The sequence below is a fragment of the Acanthochromis polyacanthus genome, chromosome 20 (assembly GCF_021347895.1).
Source record: "Acanthochromis polyacanthus isolate Apoly-LR-REF ecotype Palm Island chromosome 20, KAUST_Apoly_ChrSc, whole genome shotgun sequence".
Lineage (NCBI taxonomy): Eukaryota > Metazoa > Chordata > Actinopteri > Pomacentridae > Acanthochromis > Acanthochromis polyacanthus.
The window spans coordinates 16,324,382-16,348,823 of NC_067132.1; the positions used below are offsets into that span (position 1 = coordinate 16,324,382).

Here is a 24,442-nt window from a genome sequence, read left to right on the forward strand (position 1 = left end):
CCCTACAAAAATACGATTTCCTGACTCTCCTAAAATGCAAGCGTTTGATTGTTTTTGTGCATTTTTCCAACCATATGAAGCAGGTATGGAAAATTGATGAAGGGAAGCTTTAATAATTCTGTTTTTTTTTCAACTGACAAAGGAAATTAAATCTGAAATAAGTATTTTTATTCTAAGCAGTTAAAAATGCACATGCATTTTAGCTGCATTCAGTCATCAATGTGGAATACTCCATATTTATTTTGCAAAAGCAAGTTTGTTGGCAGATTTGTTTAGAATGTAGCACGGTAAAGCTTTTTGTAAATGTAATATCGTCTGTGGTATTGTAGTGCACACAGGAAGCTCCACCTCCACAAGGCAGACTGAATATATGACTTCAAGATGTTTCTTTTTGATAAGAGCTTTTCTCTCTAAACACTCAGTGTTAAGTGGTGATTAGGCCACAAATAACGGATTATGATGGATAATATTGTCTGCGTATATTGGGTGAAGATGGGCACAATTAAGTAAACTATTAAAGTTTGCATACAAAGTGCAGTTTATTTGCTCCACTGTCCTGCTCACCAGTCAGAGCTCTGAGTGTGAGCAGGAAACAATCTGAAGCGTCCAATAGCGTCGGTCAACGTCTCAGCCTCAGGAATTGAGTGGCGACTTGTAATTGGACGACGGCGGATGATGGGAGCCAATCAGAACGTGGCAAGTCAGACAAGTTCCAGACGGAGGAGGCGGCGTGCGTGATTTCAGAAGTGTTAGTTTGTTTGAAACCACAAAGCCGAGGTTTGCTCAGCCTCACAGCAGTATTGATCCGGACGGCAGGTCTGTGCAGCCGGCCGTGTTTTGATGACATTCGTCGGCGTTGTTAGCAAAAGTTAATTAGCCGGCTACTTCGTTGACGCGGCGCCGCATCATCTGTGGACAATGAGGAAGGTTGCTCTGCTGCTAATTGTGCTGCTCGGCGTTGCACATTTTGCGACTGTCAGCAGGTGTGAAGACGGTAAGGGAATTGTTTTACTACTCTGTGTGATTAATGCAACTGAATTGGTAATTTAAAGCAACCAATGGCGTAGCTGGTGTGTGTTTCCTGTAAGTTATTGTCATGCAAACTAGCTAGCTTAGACACTGTACGTAGTTTACCAGTTCTGTTAGCATCTGTTAATGTCAACAGCACTTCCACACGCACACACACACATTAAAAATGCATTTAAGTGGCGCTTAAGTGTTAAATATGACTACATGCACATTTAGAATATCATTTCAGGCTATTCTGTGTTTTTTGCACCAATGTGCAGCAGTGTGCAGCATAGCTCAGATACAAAACATACATTAAGTTTTCATCTCTGGCTGCATGTCATGTCAATACCTGCCTTGAAAAGTCTGAGGAGTAAAACAAGCAGCATTCTACTGGCGCTTACTTTTTTCCCTGGCTTTACTACAGAATCAGTATGAACCTTTTTCTTGTTTGTTTTCAGATGTTGCAGAAGACAAGGAGATGACTGATGAAGAGGACAGTGACAGTGAGGACGAGGAGGATGAAGATGACGACTCAGAAGTGAAAGAAGAGAACGGGGTGCTGGTTCTCAACGACAAAAACTTTGACGCCTTCATGGAGGGCAAAGACATAGTTCTGGTTGAGTTTTATGCTCCATGGTATGTTTGCTTTTTCTAATCCAAAGAAGTCTACTTTAGTCACCTTGCAGATTTAATTTCAGTTAATGTCTTCTCATTTATATCTCGTCAAGTAGTCTGCTGATTTTATTCTGAAGGAATCAAATAGTTGTTTAATACTGTTTTAAAAATATAGGAAAACTGTCATCCGTCATTTGATGTTTCCCAAAGTCCAATGGGATCTTAACAAATGTCCTGTTTTATTGACAGCCCTAAACATTCAGTTCATTGTCACAGAGCAGGAAAGAAACAAGAATATTAAAGATTTACAAAGCTCGAATGTCAAAATCACACCTTTTTTAACTTTAAAAAAAATACTTGAACCAAATAAATGATCATCAAGATATTTGGCTGTTAATTTGATAACTGAAAAATTGATTAATGTTGCAGCTCAAGTAAAAATTGAAAGTACAGCGGTCCCTCGTCTGTCGTGGGAGTTACATTCCAGACCTCCCGCTGCGATAGACGAAAATCCGTGACAGAGGGACCGTATTTATTTTATTATTTAGATATATTTTAAGGCTTTATAAACCTTTCTCACACTCATATAAATGCTTCCTATGCTCTTAATTACTTTCTACACTCTTAAACCTACGTAATTTTAACAACATATAAAGTTCTATATGGGTACTCAGCAGTGAATACATTACAACTTAAATGAAGATGATGAATTAGCTGTGGAATATTGTTTTTTATATTTATCTTTTGGCTAGAAAATGCTTATTTTACAGCAAAGCTAATTAATATAATGAATATATAAAAAAATGCCTATATTCCGCAAAATCCTGTGATACAGCGAAAAATCAGCGATACCGAATACAATTTAAAAATCTGCCATAGAATAAGACTGCGGAAAAAAAAAAGACTGCGATATGGCGAAGGACAACTGTAGCAAAAGGAGGAGATTTTTTTTTGCTGTTTAATATCTTAAGCCATTTCTGATGCAAATTTTTCAGCACAGCTCTACCTTTCCTCATACTGGCAACCTTTTTAATACATCTGTATCCTTTATTTTCTATTTTAGGTGTGGCCATTGCAAACAGTTTGCCCCAGAGTATGAAAAAATCGCTCAGACTCTGAAGGAGAACGACCCTCCTATTCCTGTGGCCAAAGTGGATGCAACTGTAGCCAGTCAGGTGGCCGGCAAGTTCGACGTGTCGGGATATCCCACCATCAAGATCCTAAAAAATGGGCAGCCTGTGGACTATGATGGAGACAGAACAGAGAAGGGTAGGAGTAATTTGTTCAGCTTAAGCGTCTTCACAACAGACGTGCTCAAATAAATCTCGTATTCACATGGTGTATGTCTGTGTATTGCAGCCATCGTGGAGCGGGTGAAAGAGGTGGCTCAGCCGGATTGGAAACCTCCCCCTGAGGCGACGCTGGTGCTGACCAAGGACAGCTTTGACGAGACTGTTAATAACGCAGACATCATCCTGGTGGAGTTCTACGCTCCTTGGTGGGTTGGCAATGAAATGGAAATTAATTATCAAAAGTAGTGCGGAGATCACCTCTGAACACCAATAAAACCTTCATCATTATCTTCCTTTAACTGACCTTCAGGTGTGGACACTGTAAGCGTTTGGCTCCGGAGTACGAAAAGGCAGCCAAGGAGTTGAGCCAGCGCACTCCTCCCATCCCTCTGGCCAAGGTGGACGCCACAGTGGAGGAGGAGATAGCCTCGCGTTTTGAAGTCACGGGCTATCCCACCCTCAAGATCTTCAGGAAGGGCAAGATGTTTGACTACAACGGACCCAGAGAGAAGTATGGTAGGTCACTAATCGTGCCATGTTTGCTGCTTTTATTGTACGCATACAGACCTGTGTACACATTCCAGCTTTGTCCATCCTGCACCACAGCTGATCCGTCTCTCTCTCTTCCCACAGGCATTGTTGAGTACATGGGTGAGCAGGCAGGGCCTCCCTCCAAGCAGGTTCAGGCCGTAAAACAGGTGCAGGAGCTCATCAAGGACGGTGACGATGCTGTCATAGTCGGAGTGTTTGCTGACGAACAGGATGCAGCCTATGAGATCTACATCGAGGCCTGTAAGTAGTTTCTAATAGGTTACTTTTTTCAGTTTCCTTTTTTTCCTGATGACTGCATGTTGTGCAGTTTAAGATTACAGAGACGAACATGTAGTATTATGACAGTAGAATTCTATGACTGTTTTCCAAAAAGTAGCATTCAGTTGATTTGTGTACCTTTTTCTGCTGTAAAATTAAACATTTAGTTATTTAGCTGTTATTTTTCTGTCAGAATATCTCTGTGTAGTGATAGTAAAGACTCTTGCTCTTCAGATGGATAGTAGGTATTATTCTTGCTGCCATTTGTCTGGCAGGTAACACACTGAGGGAAGACTTCACCTTCCGTCACTCCTTCAGCCATGAAGTGTCAAAGCTGCTCAAAGCTATTCCTGGTCAAGTTGTCATTGTTCAGCCCGAGAAGTTCCACTCCAAGTATGAGCCATCGTCGCACACACTCGCAGTCGAGGTGCCTTTTTCGGTTATTCTATTTCCATTTTCAGCATTGTTTTTTTTTTTTTTTTTTTGTCTATTTTGCTATTTATTACTGAATGTTTGCACTAGTTGGATTTGAATTGGTTTTACTGCATGTGAAACTGTACAGAATCACAGAGGACTTTCTTTCAGTTTTAGAATTGGTGTAAAAATACATTTGCAATGTGCATGCTTCACTTAGCAACAGCCATTTTCAGTTTTTGAACGCCATCCTTCCGAAATCTGAACACTTTCTGACATAGGTGGACAACAGTGACATTTCAACTGAAGATGTGTTCATTAAATCCTTCATGCAGGACTCGACGACGGTGACGGAAGTGCAGGAGTTTTTCACAAAACACATGATCCCCTTGGTGGGACACAGAAAACCAAGTAACGATGGCAAACGCTACAGCAAGAGACCCCTGGTGGTGGTGTACTATGGAGTTGACTTCAGCTTTGACTACAGGAAAAGTGAGTTCATAAGTCTGACCTGGGACCTTGTTAAACATCTGAGCTACTGTTGAATGAGCTCCTTTTTGCTTAAACCAGCTTTTGCTCATTCTTTTTTTTTTTTTTTTTTGTATTTTTTTGCCACAATTTTGCTCTTGTATGTCAGAAAAGACCCATCTATTGACACCGGCAAGTACACTGTACAACGATCACCTGTGCAGAATTTTGTTGTGCTGTAACAAATTTTGTCTTGTCTTTTTAGCTACACAGTTCTGGAGATCCAAGGTGCTCGAGGTGGCCAAAGATTTCCCAGAATACACATTTGCCATTGCGGATGAGGAAGATTATGCAGAGGAGCTGAAGAGCCTGGGTCTGAGTGAGAGCGGAGAGGAAGTGAACGTGGGAATCATGGCAGACGGAGGCAAGAAGTTTGCCATGGAGCCCGAGGAGTTTGACTCTGAGGTGCTGAGTGATTTTGTTAGGGCCTTCAAGAAAGGTGAGTTTTCTTGCATGATGTGACCGTTTGAAGGCTTCTTGGATACAAATCTGTAATTACATATGTAGCTTTTGTTAATTATCTTGCACTTTTCTTACTGTATTTGTTTTGTTTATCTTACTTAAAGGGAAGCTGAAGCCCATCATCAAGTCCCAGCCGATACCAAAGAACAACAAAGGACCAGTGAAGGTTGTGGTAGGAAAGACCTTTGATGATATTGTCATGGACACCAAGAAGGATGTCCTGATCGAGTTTTACGCTCCCTGGTGTGGCCACTGTAAGAAACTGGAGCCTGATTATATAGCTCTGGGCAAAAAGTACAAGGGTGAGAAGAACCTGGTGATCGCCAAGATGGACGCCACGGCCAACGATGTACCAAACGAGAGCTACAAAGTGGAAGGCTTCCCCACAATATACTTTGCCCCGAGCAACAGCAAGCAGAGCCCCGTCAAATTTGAAGGTGGAGACAGAACGGTAGAAGGGTTTAGCAAGTTCTTGGAAGAGCACGCCACAAAGCTATCACAGAAGAGAGATGAACTTTGAAACTTTCTCTCTCTATAAGTAGCTAAGAACTCTTACCGTGCTGTCCAGACAGGCAGAGTCCTAAAGGAGGCCTCTGGGAGAGTGAAGGGAACGCAGTGGTTCATAAACGGTGTTACTGAGTTGCTGTGACGATTTCAAGGTTCAATCATCATTTTAGTTTCTGTTCATTCCAAGAGATTCAGCGTTCTTCTGTTTCTAAAAGCATGTAAGCACTGTTTAAGATGTAAGTCTTTTTAAATAAAACTAAAAATGATGGCAGCGTTGTGGGCCAGCACTCAAACCTGACTCTTGGTCTTGGTAAATCAACACAGGTCATGTTTTGCAAATATTCCAAATGTATGCATACAGTTCAGAGAACAGTTTTTGCTTTAATCACATTTAAGAACAATTGAAACATTAGTAAAACAAATGGCTACATTCTGAGACAGGCTTTGAAAAACACTGCGCAGACAGTACTTCCCAATCCGGTGCATCATCCACAGCCAATTAAATTAATCAAGTAATCACCTAACATGTTATTAAACTGACATGTAGAACTACTTGGCAGCAGAGCGATGCACCTGTAGCAGCATCTGTGATGTGATGAGGGATAAAACATCTCCAACTCTACACACAGAGCATTCAATAACATCTTTTTGAACATTACAGACCTGGCTGGGTAAATCTTAAAGTGCATCATGTACTGAAACTCATCGACATGCTATAGGAGCAGGAAATGTGACTGCAGGTGTTTTCACTTGCTGAACGAAGAAATGTTCCGAACGGTGAATTAGAGCTATGAACGTCTGATTAACTGTGAAGACGGTCCATGAGCTGAAAGATGGATTCTGCTCAAAGGCTGCTGCCTCTTTCATGTGAAGGCACTTAGATACTGGCACTGAAGGAGGTGATTCTTCAAAGACGGAGGACCATTAGGAGAACTCTTGCGTGAAGCGCAAGTGGAAGTCTCGAATTTTCTGCAGCACCACCTTCAGCTTCTCGGTTGGAGGCAAGATTGTCATCCTGGATAGGAGAAGATATTGATATTTAACATTCATTATGTTTTGAAGGAAGTGAGGAGGCTTGTTCTGTTATCAGTCATCAGGATTTAAGCAATACAAAGTTGTAACATAAAATCTCATCAGATTAAAGCTTTTTGAAGTTTGAATGTGAACAGGAGGCAGTAAGGATGCTGGTAGCCACACTAACCTGAAGTGGAAGGTTCCCTCTCTCTGGCCGAAGCCACTCCCTGGTACCAGGCAGATTCCCTCTTCCTCCAGCAGCCTCATACAGTAGTACATGTCAGGGACTTTACCTTCCTCCTGTGGACGGACATGCACACATTTGTACACATTTGTCTACACTAATGAGCGGATCGGGGGATGCAGGGTGTGTGTAGAGCAGACCTTGGCCTTGTCGATGGCCTTTTGAGGCAAAGTGATGCGGGGGAAAGTGTACATGGCCCCCTGGACCGGGTTGCAGGTGATACCAGGTACAGCGTTGAAGATCTGCTCTGTTAGCCGGGCCTTTTCTGCCAAAGCTGACAACACAGCTGTCCGCTCCTGGAAGAGAAACGGTAAAACTGTCAACGGTGAATAGTTACATTAGTCACACAACACCTACAGTGGAAAAAATGCCCCTCTCAAAACAAGAAAAAAAACTTATTTCAAGGAACTTTGACCTTGTTAGAAGTGAAAACAATCTGCCAATAAAACAAGTGAAAATGGCTTGGTAAGATTTCTTGAAATAAGGTATGATATTTGGAATATTTAGATCTTAAAATTACCTTCGCAAACTTATTTTAAGCTATATTTTACCATTATTGGCAAGCTTAGGTGTCTTAAAATAAGCCAGATATGCTTATAAAAAAGCAGTTTTCCACTCAAAAATAGATTTTCGCTTTCATGTAACCTCCTAATGTGAGATGTATTAACCCTCCTGCTGTTTTCATTTACGGGCACCAAAAAATATTGTTTCCTTGTCTGAAAAAAATCCAAAAATTCAGCAAAAAAAAAATCCCAAATTTCTGAAAATACAGCGAATTTCGCTGGATTTTGGCTGATTTTTTTTTGTGAAAGTTCGTAATAAAATAGAAGTTTTACTGATATATATGAAATCACTTTAGATATTTTTAGGATTTTTTGGAAGATTTTTACTCATTTTTTGAAAATATTTACAAGAAATTTCTTGTCAAATTTGGGGGATTTTTATTTAAATAAAACTTTTAAGGAATTATTGGAATTTTCTTCCTGAAGGTTCTACAAATTTTCAGAAATTTGGGGATTTTTTTGATGAATTTTTGGATTTTTTTTGGACAAGAAAACAATATTATTTGGTGCCCATAAATGAAGACAACAGGAGGGTTAAGGTAGTCTCATACAGCCAAGACCTATCTTCACAGTGCTATGGCAACATTGAAGAATGGTCTGACTGCACCTCATCAACATTCTGCCACAGAGGGAAAACTATTTAGCTTTTTTGTATTGTTAAAACCATTCACAATCATCTTGGGCAGTGATAAGCCTAGAATACAGTGATTTCAACCCTGCAAAATAGCGACAGGGTGATTGTTTTGGTGGAACATTTCCATGCACTCGCGAGCACTGTCATTAAAATGGCTAATTCACTGAAAGAACCAAGTAGGCCCGTCTTATTATTACACAATCTAAATTTTCTTTAAAACTTTGTCATTTTCAGTGTGGAGGTAGTTTCCTGTTTCGAAGCGGGTTTTGAAAACACTGCCACCGGATAAACTGCATAGTGGAAATGGCCAAACTATACCCGAAGTCTACATCTGATGGGTCAAACTCGGCGCTGGAAAATGAAACGATGCAGCCGACCAAGTGGTATCATGAGGATATAAAAGTGAAGATGAATCAGCGCTTTTCTCCTGAGTTATAAAAGTCAATGATCCTCAAAGCAGTCAAACATTTTCAGAGTTAACAACCCAGTCAGTTAACAGAGTTACATATTGATAATAAGCATCACTATGAATATGCACTGTTCTTTCATCCTGCAGTGGTTTTTCATTGACTGCATTGTTGTTGTTGCACCAAATACTGGAGAAAGGAAATGCGGAGGCTGAGCAGGTGTTGGATACAGATGGGGAGATAGTGTGTGGTTGACAATGAAACCTGCATTTGAAGAAAGTTTGGTTTGGATGTGGCTTTTTCACTGAACCCAGCGTTTGATAGTTTATCAACCCCTTGCACAGCAATATGCAGCCTGCTCCACCTCAACTGAACCATGTCTATCAACTGAACCCCTCTGAGCAGAATGCTTGTTATATCCTTGTTCCAGTGTAAGAGCACGCCCTCTAATGGCTAAACAAAGTAGTAATCTCCTAAATACAATGCCAGAGGGCTCTGGGGCAGACTACCTACTCTGGGTGTGAACATTTTTGACCTGCTTCTGTTTGAATAACTAATATAATCAGATTAGAAGAGTCTAGGTGGGTACTGCAGGGTGTGTTGATTCTCCTGTTGAGTCACTTTGAAAGTAGATGTGTTGTGTCATTATTATTCCACTATAGGAAAGTGCAAAACATTATTTGATGTCTTTGCATTACTTTAATACTGAAGCATGCATTATAGCTGCAACCACAGCTACAAACCTTGCTACAGCCAGAGACCTCTCACTAATCAAAAACACTATCGATCATCAACCTAATGGCTTCCTCTGCTACACAATGTTTTGCCTATGTGTGGGTCTGATGGACCAAAAGCTACTTCCTTTCCAAAGTACAAACCTTCTTTCTGCTCTTGAAGTCGCACAACGGCTCTAAATTTAATGCTAAACTATAACAGATGGAATCCAAACACATTTTTTAAACACCACAGGATTGAAAAGCTGATTATTCACAACTGACTGAATGCCATGTGAGGACTTTAGCACATTCAGTACGTACTTTGTGTGCACAGATTATACGGTGTGGTGTTAACAAGTGTTTACATAAGTAAACTGTGTTTGCAGGCACTCAGAGCATTGCCTGGGCATGCACTAGTTACTGAGGTGCGCGTTTGTTTTTCAGACCTTCATAAAGGTGGCGTAGGAGGGCTCATCGGGCTGCGGGGGGTTCACCACCAGGTCCAGGAGAGCCTGGCCCGGGACAGGGGGGCACAGACGCACCGACACCAGTTTGGTGAGCTGGGTCTTCACCTCGGGGTCCATGTTGATCACCTCCATGTAACCGCCACGGAATCCACACCTGACAAAAGCAAACAGAGGACAGAAAGCACACCAAGTTTACCCTTGCTGTAGGTAATGTACACATCAGAGAGAAGTAACTGCTCCAAGGATCTTTTACAGGTGCTCTGTGGAGTTTTCTGGTTTTGCTTCAGGTCAAACACAGATGCTGAATGCATTTCCTCCCTCAAAAAAACATTTGCAAAGCAGATTTTTTTTTAAAGATTGAAATTGTGTATTGTTTACATCCATGTTTGCTAGCTTGGATGGGTTTTTCTTTACTGTTGTTGGTACATTGCAACAGATCTTCCCATCACCTGTAGATCAATAGAAATAATATTAAACTATTGACATTCACATGCATGTTTGACTGGGAGACAAACAAGGAGGACATTTAGTTAAGAAACAGCTCCTGGGCACTGCTAGAAGTTAAAATGTGCTCAATTTTTAAATTTTCAAGTCCATTGTATCTGTGTGAAGGTGTGTGTGGATGGTTTTAACGACTCACTCTCCCATGTAGCATTTGGAGGTGGAGTGGAATGAGGCCATCTCCACTGTGCTGGAATACTCTGGTCCCATCTCAAACAACACTTTCTTAAATGAGTGAAACTTGCAGCCCTCTGCATACACGTTATCCTGGTAGACCTACAAAGAGAAAACAGCTTAAATTCAGATGGCCTTATTAAAAACACATCATTATAGTCACTAGAAATCCTCTTTGCACGCAAGAATGAACTGAAATCTGCTGAATATAGTGGAAGTATGAAAGTAAGTTCCATGAAGAGCAAATGTGCACATATCAAATTCTGAAATGCACAAGTATTAAACCAAGATTACATGAGCATATTGAAAGCAGATAATTAAATAAAATATTTTTTAAAGGAGCCTAAAAGATATTGGTTCTTATGGGATAAATCTTTGAAGTCTATTATAATTTTTCATGTACATTAAATGTAATTTATTATTAGTTTGTTCTTTAAAGAGGCACTGCACACTTAAGCTTTTTGATCTGTAAGCTAAATGACGCAACTCTGCTGTGATGAAACAACAATGCTGGTGTTAATGTCTGGATTTCATGGGTTGAAAATGGTTCAAAATTTCATCTCTTATGTTAGAGAATCTTGAATCTTGCACAGTCAATGCTTGGCAAAGTTACCAATTTATACATATTTATATTAAACAACAAATATTAATGCCCTGTTATCCTCAGCCCCTGATTTTGAGTGAAATCATGCTCATTTTCAAATATATCCTGATTGAGACTCATTTATCACAGGTGTTTTCATTATTTTTGACATTTGCTCTACTTTTTTTGTTTTTCTTAACTGGAAACACATGCACTGCCTCAGCTCTCCCCTCTAAAACTCAAAAAGCATAGGAGTGGCAGATTCAGTGTCACACTGTTCTGGCGATGTCCCAAAGGAACTCCTGCCTCACCCATCCATCTCCCATTTCTTATCTACTTTTCAGCATTTTCAAAATGATGCAGTGGGTGGCTCAGAGCTGGGGGTAATACTACACTTCACGACATATGAAACTGAGAATAAAATGCTTTTGAATAGAAGAAATAAAAACTGTGACTTACTTCATCAGCCATGAGGAAGAGATGCTCCTCTTTAGCAAATCGGATCACGTCTTCAATGCACTGTCTGCTCTGGACCTGACCTGTCACACAGGACAAAGAATGGATGCTTAAATTTAAAGTGATCTGAACAAGTTTTGACGTCTAACCTGTCCAAGAATTTACTTCTGAAAATATAAGTTGGTTGTTTTTTTAGAAGAAAATGGATCAAATCCTCGTGACATATACAACCAGATATACGTACCAGTGGGGTTTCCGGGGTTGATGATGCACAGGACACGAGGATTGCAGTGCTGCCTCGCTGCATTCAGGGCTCTCCTGAGCTCTGCAACATCTAGACTCCAGCACTTCTCCTCGTCCAGGTAGTAACTGATCTGCACAGCACCGAGGTCCGCCAGGGCGGCTGAGTACAGAGGATACTGGGGGATGGAGATCATCACTCCTGTACGGTCACGACCCTCACCGCACACCAGCAGCTTCAACATGGTCTGGGATTGGAAGGTGTGAAGAGGAAGAGGAAGAAAATTTTATTTATAGCCAAAGAATGTGGCAGACTTATGTGACAAATAACGTGTTTGTTCATCTGTTTGTCAGTCTGTTTGCAACATTACTCAAAAACGGACAAACGGATTTGGATGAAATTTTCAGGGAAGATCAGAAATGACACAAGGACCAAGTGATTAGATTTTGGCAGTGATACAGCTTATAGTCTGGATCCATGGATTTGTTAAAGATTTCTGTATCACTGAGAGAAAACGGCATGTCATCACTGTAACTATGACAACAAGTGAACACTACATCAGCTGACGATCACATGATTGTGATCCTACTACAAATCGACTGGTGCGAACTTATCAGGACTTATCCATCGAAAATCAGACAAGGAACAACTGATTAAATTGTGGGCGCGTTTCTAAGTCCCATCAATTCCCACCACCCACTACATATTAAGGTCACACGATTTGGTATCTGTACATAACGTACACATGCATAACACACACCTGTGCTTAGCGCGAGGTCATTTTGTTACTAGATGGCCACATGTTATGGTGCAGGGCTGAGATCTACTGTGGGACTTAGAAAATTTCAGCCCTCAGACTGTGTAAAAGCTCAGGTCCTGAGGACTCGGGAGGTCTGGAGGCTTTGGAACGTCTTGGAACTGAGGGTTCAATCCTCCAGCACAAAGATTGAAGTCCAACCCCCTGAGAAAAACGGTCGAGTCGAGACTCGAGTTAAAAAAAACTCTCAAAAATGGCAAAAAATTGATGATCAATGCGCAAAAAAAAGAAGAATTAGTATCTGAGTGAGTAGCTCAAGGGTAAGAAGAGAGACTACCAAGTGGAAGGTAGTAGGTTTGAGACCCACCACTGGCATTATTCTTTCTTTGTCAGGATTTTCAAAAAATTTAAGAAGGGTCTGGTCTTGAAGTGGCGACCTGCAGCTCCATAGGCAAACCCTTAACATTCTGAACTACAGATCAGATAAAAAAACATAATTTCGTCATCCCTTTGACATCGTAGTTTCCAAGTGACCACATGGGTGGAGCCAAGGCGGAGTCAGGGTGGAGTCATGTAACACTTGCACACAGATAACGTAGACTGTAAGTGACTGTGATTTCACCAGAGCTTAAACTACTTCAGTGTAACAAATGAGTGAAGAGGCTTTACTGTGGAGGATTTATATTGACTCTGAAGCTGTTCATGTACGTTAAGAAGGAGAAGAGTAAGTATAACACCAATCGAGCCCAGTTTTTGGTTATGGTTTAAAACTGTGTGCAGCAGGAACAGTATCTTCTAGTTCAGTAGCTGAGTGTATCTTGAGGTCAGTCAGTAGCCTGACTTGGTTGCATAAAATTGACAGTGACAAAGGTCTGTAGGTGGAGTAATGTCATAGATGTGCAAAGTACAGTCAAGTATATAATTAACAAAAGCAAAATGGATTGTACAACAGAATTAAAGCAACAAATCAACTCACACAGCAGCTTGGGGAAGCCTGGCCTATAGCTTATCAGCATTTTATGGGAAAGAAGATATTTGGAAGTGGAATACAAACCACAATAGCATCACTGGCCCCAGTGGAGAGGTAGATGTTGTCAGGGTTGGAGGGGATGCCACCGTCTCTCTTCTCTATGTAACGCGCCACATCCTGGCGGATGCACTCGATTCCCTGACTCGCACTGTAGGCCCCTTGAACACATGGAAATGAACTTTGATTCAGACAAAACGAACTGCATTGAACCATTGAAACATTTTAACCCTGGTTATGTAGTGATTCAGGCTGTCCAAACAAATTATTAATGAGTAGACAAATAGAGGTGGAAGCCAATGACGTGCGTGCTAGAAGAAGCCGATGGTAATGTGGTTGGTGCAGTGAGGGGGAGTTGTCTGACCTATGCTGTGGCCTCCGCACGCCCCAAGGATACGTTGTGCTCTTTTCTTGGCATCCTCTGGAAACTTGTTGTCCTCCATAAGTTCAGGGTAAGAGCACAGAGCCAAGACCTGAGAGAGGAGGTCCAAACATAGCAATAGAACCAACATTAACAGACACATTCAAAATGAAGTTCAGGCTGCTTGGACAATTATAAAATTTCTGTTCTTCAAGCTCTTCATTCAATTTGAAATACAATATTAGATACTATGTTAAAGTGCCAAGTCTCAGCTTTTATTTAACTCTCGTGACCTGTTTTAAAGTTTGAAAATGTGGAAAAATATATATTTTCACAGTGAAACTTCTCATGTCCACATTTTTTAAAATTTTTAGGAAATATTTGAACATTTTTTGGTGGAAAAAAAACAAATGTTAAAAAAAATGTTTCTCATGAACATTCACAAAAAAATCAACCAAAATCCAGTGAAATTCGCTGGATTTTGGTTGATTATTTTGTGAATGTTCTTAAAGAAAATATCAGAAGTTTTACTGATATATATGTAATCACTTTAGATATTTTTAGGATTTTATTGGAAGATTTTTACTCATTTTTTGAAAATATTTACAAGAATTTTCTTGCCAAATTTGGGGGATTCTTTAAAACAAAACTTTAGGGAAATTTTTTAGGAATTATTGGAATTTTCTTCCTGAAGGTTTTGCCAATTTTCTGAAATTTGGGGTTTTTTTGGCTGAATTTTTGGATTTTTTTCGGACAAGGCAACAATATTTTTTGGTTCCCTTAAATAAAGACAGCAGGAGGGTAAAGTATGTCTACATCACTGTGGATGTCATATAGCACTTTTAACATGTTAATTTCTGTATATATTGAGTTATATTTAATTGTATTACTGCTATTTTTTTCCTCCCTGTTCCTCTTTCTATAGTTTCTTTATTTTTTATTATTCCCTTCCATAATCCTAGGGTAACACCAACAACCAAAACCAAATTCCTTGTATGTTGTGTACATACTTGGCCATTAAAGCTTATTCTGATGAGGAGAAAAGGGGTGATAATAATGATGGGTGGGAATCACAGAGAAACTCATGATAGGATGCTGTCATAAGTCTGCTTCAAGTATCTGCATGGTTTAATAAAAATATTGATTTCTGGCTGCAGTGTATCATTAATGCATTGCTAGAGGAAGTGATACAGTACATTGCTTAATCAATATTTTGTCCCACCCCTAATTATAAGAGTCGGACAACAGCAGAAATCTATCAGAGAGTCATTCGGAAACTTGTAATGTGCTTTTAGCGTCATGAATGCAGTCAGTCCAGGTTTATGTGGTTATGTAATTATGAGTGCTACTTTCTCCAGAAATCCAAAAGACTTTCGTCAAAACTGTAAAAAGCGGTCCAACCTGTCTGAGAAATGTAATTGGTTTCTGGCCCATGGCGTGGGCATCACCGATGTTTGCCTTGATGACTTCTGTGAAGGGTTTCTTGACTCCCTGAAACAATAAAGATACAAAACTGTAAGAATCTGTTTTAATTACTTCTCTGAGCAACATGCAGGAAATGCAGACGCAGTGAAGACAGAGTACCTGAGGAGTTTCTGTTATTCAATTCTTACTTGCTGCAACAGCTGTTCAGCAAACAAGATGTGTCTAAACATGTTAGAAGGAATAATCAGCGTCAGGATGCAGTTGAAATTTCTAGACTCATCTCTACAAAGGCAAGATACCTTTTATCCTTCAAGTGTCTCTTTTTGTGTCCCTTGTTTCAAAAGTCAGTTATCATTAAAATGAACATGGTTATGATTAGTGCAGACTAATGGCATAATGATCCTTTATAGTGGGAGCAGAAACTCAGAGTCATTTCTGTTTTTGCCACTTTTTGCTGCTTGTAGATCAAATCACAACTACTTGCATTCACCTCACAGAGTCCCCTCAACATCCACACATGCATCCTCTCTCATTAGCACCCTTTTGTCTTGCGAAGACTCTGGCAAAGAGTCTGGTTTGGCCTGCGAAGTGATGATGCTGCTGCTGGGGCTCCTACAGACACAGACCCTTCACTGTTTGTAGTCGGGGTATTAATCAAGAATGTCTGGTCTAATCCGATCACATGACGAGCTTGAGTCCATTTCATTCCTCTCTTCAGCTAAACCATTTTGTGCCTTCTGTCCCCTTTCTGTTCATCGTCGCCTCATCAGATTTCCCTTCTTTTCTTTGACCTAATTGAAACATGCAAACTCTGGTTCGGTGTCTGTATGTCTGCTGTTCATTACACGTCGCTGTTTATCAGATGAGGTCATGCGACAAAAGATAGATCCTGTTACTTTATGACCGGGTGGGCCTTAATGACGGGATCATTTGAAATCACACCAAGGCAAGTAAGAAGTAGAACTGAAATTCAATCAAAATAGAAAATGGCCAGTGTTGTTATTTGCAATAATAATAATCCATATCATCAGATTATTGGAATAAAAATGTACTTATTGTGATTTTAAGCCCAACTGCCTACCACATTCCACAAGAAAAGCGCTGATAGACTATTACACACCTCTACATATAGCCAGATGGTTCTCCTGCTGTAGAGTATAGAACATGGAGTACATTGTCTGACTCAATCAAATCCATCTAAATCCAACCTTTAATTTGCAGGTCATGTATAGACACTGTAAAAATGCTTTATCATCTCTTTTCATGTCAGGTCAAAGCCCCACAAAGCCAGCAGTAACAGAGGAAACCCTTCAGAAACTGCATCACCCATTGTTTATCTCCCATCACACATCTGTTCATTCATTTCATGGATTTGAGGTATTGAGACAGACTGTTCTACTTCACCAGTCCTTAACTTAAAAAAAACTCCTTGTTTTTTCTTGTGTTGTGATGTAACTGCTCCATTAGATGGAACCTGCCTCAGGTGTTTGTGGTTTGCTGAATGTAGGCACATTGTGGAGGCTAATAAAATGAATGCAAGAACAAACTGCTTTATCATGCCTACCCTCATAACATTTCACATGCTGACTGTACATAACACTACATAGTTGTAATACTCTACATATTACGACTCCGGTCTAACAGTTCTCACTAATCTTGTCTTCATCTTGTCAAACCTGCACATTACCTGTCTTTCAGTCCCACACTCAACGATGCATGGCCTGATTTATATCAGAATTTTACACTCTGTTGCACGACTAAAATAGTGCTGTTAACATGATGTTGAACAGGCGTGTCAAACTCATTTTAGTTCAGGCGTCACATTCAGCCCAATTTGATCTCAAGTGGGCTGGACCAGTAAAATCACAGTATAATAACCTGTAAACTCCATTTTTTTTCTTTGTTTTAGTGAAAAAAAGGTATGTTCTGGAAATGCTCACATTTAAGGAATTATCTTTTTACAAAACATTATGAGCAACCTGAAATTTCTTAAGAAAAACACATTCAATTTAAACAAAATTATTATTCAGTTTATCATTTAAACATGACAACTTAAAGATCACAGAGCTTCTACAAAGGCACAAAACATTTGATCACAGGTATCTGGAACTGAACGATAATAATATTTAACTTTATGACCAAAACAACAAAAGTCAGACAAAAAAGACAAAAAACCAAGACAAAACATTACAAAAATGAGAAACAGAACAACAAAAGCGAGAAACAAAATGACAAAAAAGGAGACAAGTGACACGAAACAAAACAAAACAAGAGACAAAAAATCAAACAACAAAGTTAGAAAGCGAGTAAAATGGACTACCTGTTTGCCGATGTTATAGGTGACACCTATAACATCGCCAAACATGTAGCCACCATCTTGGCCCTGTTGGCAGGGAAGAATCCTCCCCATGTACAGAACTCCATGGACTTTGTGGAAAAGGTGAGAGGACTGAGATTGGATACAGATGAGACCATGGTATCCTACGATGTCACGTCCCTATTCACATGTGTTCCCACAATGGAGGCGGTGGAAACAGTGAGGCAACGGCTTCTATAAGACAACACCATCAGCGAAAGAACAAACCTCAACCCAGACCAGATTTGCCAACTTTTGGACCTCTGCCTGAAGACCACCTATTTCAAGTACAGAGGGAGTTTCTATAGGCAGAAACATGGATGTGCCATGGGCTCGCCAGTGTCTCCTATTGTGGCCAATCTATACATGAAAGAAGTGGAACACAGGGCCCTGACCTCGTTCAATGGAGAAACACCGAGCCACTGGTTCCGATACGTGGACGACACATGGGTCAAGATCAGAATTCATGAGGTGCAAACTTTCACTGAACACATCGGTGGACAGCAACATCAAGTTCACCAGAGAGAATGTACAGGACAACATTTTGCCCTTTTTGGATTGTGAGGTCTGCATAGAAGAGGACAGAAGTCTCAGTGTTGGGGTATACAGGAAACCAACACACACGGACCAGTACCTGCTTTTTGACTCTCACCATCCACTGGAGCACAAGCTAGGAGTCATCAGGACCCTGCAACACAGAGCTGACAAGTTACCCACAAGTACCCAAGCCCAGGAAAAAGAACACAAACACCTGAAAGAGGCACTAAAAACTTGTGGATATCCAGAAAGGACCTTTGTGAAGGCTCACACAAGATCCAGAAAGGAGAACAATAGGGCTGGACCCGAATATCTGAATATTCGTTCGCTACGGCGGTATCCGGATATTAATTTTGGTATCCAAATAACCCCCACCCCCTCCCGGTCGGACGTTACCAGGCGGAAAGAATATGCGGCGTCACTGTCTTCCCTCCGCCTTCGGCCCACATCGGCTCATCCCGTCCTGTGATCACATAAACATATGTCTATGACATATACATATATGTCTATGTGATCACTCCTTCCTCCCCCCAGACGAAAATATTCGGAGCTCATCTCTTCCCTTCGCCTTCGGCCCATTTCGGCTCATCCCGTCGTGTTCGGTTCATCTCGGCTCCTCCATTCGTGTTTGTAAACACCACCCGAATGGCCGAGTGGCTGCCAACTCTGACGTCACGCTTCACTTCGTTGCATAAACACAAGACAAGATGCTGAAGACCTCCGCTGGTTGGGAATTCTTCAGTTTAACTGAAGACAAAACAAAGGCAAAATTTGGACCCGGGAGACCAGACGAACGGATCCGAATATTCGGGCTGTCTCCACCCCCCCCTTGGGACGTTAGGGGGCGGAATGAATATTCAGATATTCGTCTTTAATAGGGCCCGAATATTCGGAGGCCAGAAACCACTATTCAGGCCAGCCCTAGAGAACAACCCAGTGAAGACGGAAGAGAAGGAGAGCAGGCGGAACAATATAGTGATCCCATATGTGTCTGGTGTGTCTGAAAAACTGAGGAGGATTTTCAACAAACACCAGATCCCTGTCTTTTTTAAGCCAAATAACACCCTCAGGCAAAGACTGGTCCACCCAAAAGACCCCACACCACACAGCCAGAAGAGCTACCTGGTGTATGCAGTTAAATGCAGCGAGGAATGCTCAGATCTCTACATAGGGGAAACCAAACAGCCACTTAACAAGCGCATGGTTCAACACAGGAGAGCCTGTTCCTCAGGACAGGATTCCGCAGTTTTCCTTCACCTTAAGGAAGAAGGACACTCGTTTCAGGACACCAATGTTCAGATTTTGGACAGGGAGGACAGATGGGTTGAGAGAGGAGTGAAAGAAGCCATCTCTGAACAGGGGGGGTGGTCTGCGACATCATCTTTCGCCAATTTACAATCAGGTCCTTTCAAAACTCCCCAAAACAACTACTCAGCAGACTCATGCTAATGACCATCACTAGCACACGATTGCATTTCTGTGCATTTCAATGACTCTCACCGATACTCACAACGACCATCGTTGAGTAGTCAGATGAGTTTTGGTATTGGTCGTTGGAATAATAGCCCTGGACACACCTCACAGAGGTTTAAAAGCTGAGGCAACACCACCCACCACCAGAACTGAAGAAGCCTTTCGGATGAGAGGTGAAACGTCTTCAAGGAACTTTCTTAAAGTCCAGTGGATTGATTTAAACTACTTTGGAAAAAACGAGAAACAATAAAGTAAAAAAGAGATAAAATATTACAAAACTGAGACAAAATGACAAAAGAACAATGAGCAATATAGTAGTATTTTACTTTGTGATCAAAACAACTTGTCAAAGTCTAGAAATTATTTTATTTAAATTTGTAGTTTTACAAATTTAAAATTTGTAGTTAATGTCTTCTCTGCAATTTTTACACTTTAAAAAGTCGTCCCACGAGCTTGATCAGACCCTCTGATGGGCCGGTTTTGGCTTGCAAGCCGCATGTTTGACACCCTGATGTAGTGTGTTCTACATGATAAACAACCAGTCAAATGGCATCCAAGGGCACAGACAGAATTTTCCTTTTTAACTGAGTCAACATTGGTATTTTTGTGCCCTTGAATCCTATCGAGAACAAGCTCTCCATAGTTCCTTAGGTTTGCACTAAGTCTGATACGAGCTTGTAAGCGGATGCAGCACGTTTCCTTTTAAGTCCTTATTCTGGGGCAACAAAGAGGCTGCTGTTCTGCGGGTTAAATGGGAGCCAGTTGGTTCCCCGGCTCAGCGCTGCGTTCTCCTGCTCAGTCAGCACCAGGCGCCGATTACACAGAGCAGCGAACCGGGCAAACAAACCCTGCAGGTCACCACTGTTGAACAGAGCCTGGCCTGTCAACCATCCTAAAATCACAATTCACTTATGATGCAGTCATTTCCTCTGGTCAGCCACACAAGAAGAAGTGGAACTACATTAATTCTAGCTCTCGTTCCTGCAAATCGAAAGAAAATCACTCTTATTCTTGCTCACGTGATCCTTTTTCTAGCAACATGCCGACTGTGACGAAACTCAACAATCAGAAGAAAGAAGGAAACTGAAAAACTGCATACAAACACTAAAATGGATAATTTCCCTTATTCTCCTGCTCTATTGTCACCTCTTTATTGTCACAGCAGTGGAGATCCAAGCCAGAATTAGCTTACTGCAGTGCAGGCAGTGTCATGCCAGATGTCTGGGTAAGGATTTATAAGGGTCATCGCCACAGCACCGCATGCACAAACACACATACACACTTGCATAAAATCTGCTGAGCCGTCAGTAAAAGTGTTCCAGTCGCAGATTTGACGGGAAGTACACATAGCAGACGACTGGTCAACTGCAGCCATGCAAACTCTCCTGACTCCTCAGAAACCTTCCCAGGTTTCACGTGGTTTTCACTCGCTTTCCTGAAAGTAGGAGCACTCAACAGGTGAACATAAAAGGGAAAGAGGATCCTTGTGTTTTCTCTGGACAAACACCAGTAAAAGAAACTCAAGCTCACCTACTATTAGCATATCCTGTATAAGGCGGGTTTGCATGTGTCTAAATCTACACCCTTCCCTGAACTTTGGATCTGGCCTGTGCAACGTAAACCTTTATAATTCCTTAATGACGTTTTTATGATGCCGTGTAGGTTTTGACACTAGCTGTAGCTACTGCAGTCAAACCTCAAGGATCAGGTTTGCTTTTGCTTTTTTTCTTTACAAAAACAAACCGCCTTGCTAAGAAGTGGAGCACTTTCATCAGAACTGGGGCTGCTTGTAATGAAGCTCCTGCAGAGAAAAGGCCTCTGAGGCTGCTGGGCCTCACAGCTGCAGCTCAGTCCAATGAACCCTCTCCCTGGAGTGGAGGAGAAAGGAAGGAGGTGGGCAAACCCAGAGCGACAAAAGAGGACAGGGAACGTAGCCTCTCATCTTATGTAATAACCCCTCTACAATATACACATCGCCTGGATCCTGGAGCCATCTCAGGCGAGAGAGGAGCGGAGTGTACTGAAACCCAGTCAGGACTGTGTCTCGTAAGGACGACATAACTGCAGAGAGGGTTGCATTACAGCTCTTAAAAGACACCCCGTTCAACCTGCTTGCCCTTCCAAATGAAGAACTGTAGATCGATATTTCCCTCTCTTGAATGTAATATGAGCAGAACACAACAGGGTCACTATGGTGGACATGCAAGGACTTAGATAAGCTGAACTACTCTCAATGTCCTGCATCCATGATCTGAGCCCGTCAGCACAAACTGTCCACAGCGAGCATCTTATTCACTGAGGACATGAAGCGCTCATATCTCGAGGAAACAGAGCAGGGAAAGAAGTCGTTTTGCTCACTGGCGCGTGCAAAACCCACTGAGAATCCCTCCTCTTTAGTTTTTGTACTGCTTTGATGGTTAAAGACAAAACCACCAGCCACAAGCAAACAATTCCCAGAATGATGGGTGAAATGAAATTCCAGCTGTCGAAAGCTCCGGCAGCTGGTTGGTTTTTCCATTCACAACCCCCCCTCCCTTACAGATAGACGCATGATTTCACAACTTTGGTTTTTTGTAGTTACTATACATCCCCTTAACAGTAAAAACGGTAGTAATCCAAAAAGTTTGATGCACACTAAAATAGGATTTGATATTTTTGCTTCTTTCGTCGTTTCAACTAGAATGTTGGACGTATTAAAATTTCTAGTTGGATTCTGCCCAAATAACCTGTTTTGCCAGACAAAAAACATAGATTACTAATAAACTAGTAGTAAACATAGTGTACTGAACTATGTATGATTAACCCCTGCAAAAACACATTAGCAACTAGGACTTATTATGTGTAGAGGAGTAGTTTTCTTGTTGGATCCTATGAGCCCATGATTAATGATTCAGGCCATATTATGTTAACTTGAATGATGATCTACAAATTGCATTTGAAACATTTTTTTTTAATTTCCTTGTTCACCTTGAATAATTGCAGTCGAATCACTAGTTTAAAGCTGACTTTATTATATGAAACTAAATTCAGTTCTGTGTTCAGTTTTCGAAATTGAATTTCGGATTCAGTTTAAGAGCAATAGAGATCCACAGACAGTAAAACTAGGGATGTCTTCAATTGCTCAGACTGAATAATCATATTATAAGACTGAATTCTAATCACAGAATTTGAAATTCAGTTGCTCAGCTTGAATAACTTTTGCCTAAAAAGTCATTCGAATGAAATAGTTTGAATACGAATCGCTCAACTTCAATAACCGTGTTCCAAATATTACATGAATCATCACTTGAAACTGGATTCAGTTCCATGTTCGGTTTTCAGAATTCAGATTCAATTTAAAAGAAATAGAGATGCACAGGAACTTTAACATGAGATGTCTTGAATTGCTCAGCTTGAATGACTGCCTCTAAAAACTGGATCTGAAATCAATTATTTGAAGTGGAATTGCTCAAACTTGAATAATGGTACCAGAAAATTTAACTGACTCACAAAGTTCAAATGTGAATCGCATCATTTCAAACTGAATTTAACATGTTTAAACTGAATTCAGTTCCATGTTCAGCTTAAAAGCAATAGAGATCCACAGGAACTTTAACTTAAGATGTCTTGAATTACTCAACTTGAATGATTGCATCGAAAAACTTAATCTGAAATTGATCATTTGAAGTTGAATTGCTCAAACTGAATAATTCTATTACAGAATTAAATAAAGAATCATATAGTTTGAAACTGAAGTGTGTGTAACTTAATGGAATAATGGTGGCCAAAGTATCCATTTGGATCACGTGGTTTGAATATGAACTGCATAATTTGAGACTTTATTCAGCTCCATGATCCAAATTCAAATTCACATTGTGTAATGGAGATCCAGACACTTAACTTGACATGTCTTGTTGATCGGCTTCACCTTTGTCACATGTAACTGAAAAACTCTTAGTTTGCATAACTCCAGATTTTGAGGCAGCCCGGTTACATATAATTCTTGTCATTTTACAGTGTTTATCATAGTAAAGCTTATAGGATCAGTGAGAGAAAGTGGCCTAAATCAACAGCACAGCCTTATGAAACTTCACCTCAGTGCCACATCACCGCTACTTCAACACTTTCTTTCTTTCTTTTTTGACTTTTTTCTCCGAGCTTTTCTCATGTATGCTGCACTTGCATCGTACCTCCCGGAGCTCCTTCTCTATCTGCACGGCCCGCTGCACGATGGGTCCCCGGACCGCGTACTCGACCCGCTTCACGTTGGGGTTCATGTTGTCCACGGTCAGCACCTTCCCCCGGCACGGGACCCCGTTCACTGCCTGCTGGGACATGCTGGCTATGTTTCACCGCCACACACTGAAGTGAAATCTGGAGAGAGAAAATAAAAGTAGTGAGAAACATCATGAATGAGCAGAAGTTCGTCAGCTGTTCATGAGCAGATAAAGTCTATCAGTAGTCACCAGCTGTTCCGTGGGTCTGCGGTCCGATCCGCTCGCTTGTTTACTCCCTGCAGCCGCTCGGAGCTCCGACTGACAGTTGAGCCTCCCCCCTCCAGTGTTCAGACTCCCACCGGCCGCCGCCACGCCTTCCGCCGCCGCCGCTCACGGTTGGCTGGATTTCTTCACTCACTTCAACTGTGTTAGCAGCGCGCCAAGTGATACCTTCAAATGCAGTCGGACAAAATAGCTTTACTCCAAGGGACTTTCACGTGCAAAAGTATTTGGAGTTGAGGTTTTAGAGAAAACGTAAGTAATAGGTAGTCCTTGCAAAATAGATGAAAATATCACATTTTTATACAAGCATGCAGACTAAAATTTTGAAGCAAGGCAAGTTTATTTTTGTAGCACATTTATACACAAGGCAATTTAAAGTGAGGGAACTG

At 41.1% G+C, this 24,442-nt stretch overlaps 2 protein-coding genes across 2 annotated transcripts; one reads left to right on the forward strand and one right to left on the reverse strand.

Annotated features, from left to right (window-relative positions):
- Positions 1-695: 695 nt before the first annotated feature.
- pdia4 (protein disulfide isomerase family A, member 4) lies at positions 696-5,932 on the forward strand. Its single transcript, XM_022189995.2, has 10 exons — positions 696-994; positions 1,470-1,647; positions 2,690-2,895; positions 2,986-3,124; positions 3,229-3,434; positions 3,552-3,710; positions 4,004-4,155; positions 4,478-4,634; positions 4,876-5,109; positions 5,237-5,932. The coding sequence occupies exons 1-10, from the start codon at positions 919-921 to the stop codon at positions 5,650-5,652; spliced, it is 1,923 nt and encodes a 640-aa protein (XP_022045687.2). The 5' UTR covers positions 696-918; the 3' UTR covers positions 5,653-5,932.
- A 68-nt stretch (positions 5,933-6,000) lies between these two features.
- On the reverse strand, positions 6,001-24,150 carry si:ch211-217a12.1 (alanine aminotransferase 2-like). Its single transcript, XM_022189996.2, has 12 exons — positions 24,021-24,150; positions 23,745-23,928; positions 15,186-15,275; positions 13,788-13,896; positions 13,451-13,584; positions 11,643-11,886; positions 11,402-11,481; positions 10,325-10,461; positions 9,664-9,838; positions 7,038-7,193; positions 6,841-6,953; positions 6,001-6,654 (listed from the first exon to the last, which is right to left on the reverse strand). Exons 2-12 carry the CDS (start codon positions 23,889-23,891, stop codon positions 6,564-6,566), a joined length of 1,476 nt encoding a protein of 491 aa, XP_022045688.1. The 5' UTR covers positions 23,892-23,928; positions 24,021-24,150; the 3' UTR covers positions 6,001-6,563.
- Between the last annotated feature and the right edge of the window lie 292 nt (positions 24,151-24,442).

Excerpts from the sequence above, each read along its gene's own strand:
- pdia4 (XM_022189995.2), top strand. The coding sequence starts at position 919 with ATGAGGAAGGTTGCTCTGCTGCTAATTGTGCTGCTCGGCGTTGCACAT. Across the intron at positions 3,435-3,551 it reads CGGACCCAGAGAGAAGTATG|GCATTGTTGAGTACATGGGT; the intron begins GTAGGTCACTAA and ends CTCTTCCCACAG. Across the intron at positions 4,156-4,477 it reads CGCACACACTCGCAGTCGAG|GACTCGACGACGGTGACGGA; the intron begins GTGCCTTTTTCG and ends TCCTTCATGCAG.
- si:ch211-217a12.1 (XM_022189996.2), bottom strand. The coding sequence starts at position 23,891 with ATGTCCCAGCAGGCAGTGAACGGGGTCCCGTGCCGGGGGAAGGTGCTG. Across the intron at positions 11,482-11,642 it reads CAACCCCGGAAACCCCACTG|GTCAGGTCCAGAGCAGACAG; the intron begins GTACGTATATCT and ends CCTGTGTGACAG. Across the intron at positions 9,839-10,324 it reads TCCAAATGCTACATGGGAGA|GTGTGGATTCCGTGGCGGTT; the intron begins GTGAGTCGTTAA and ends TGCTTTTGTCAG.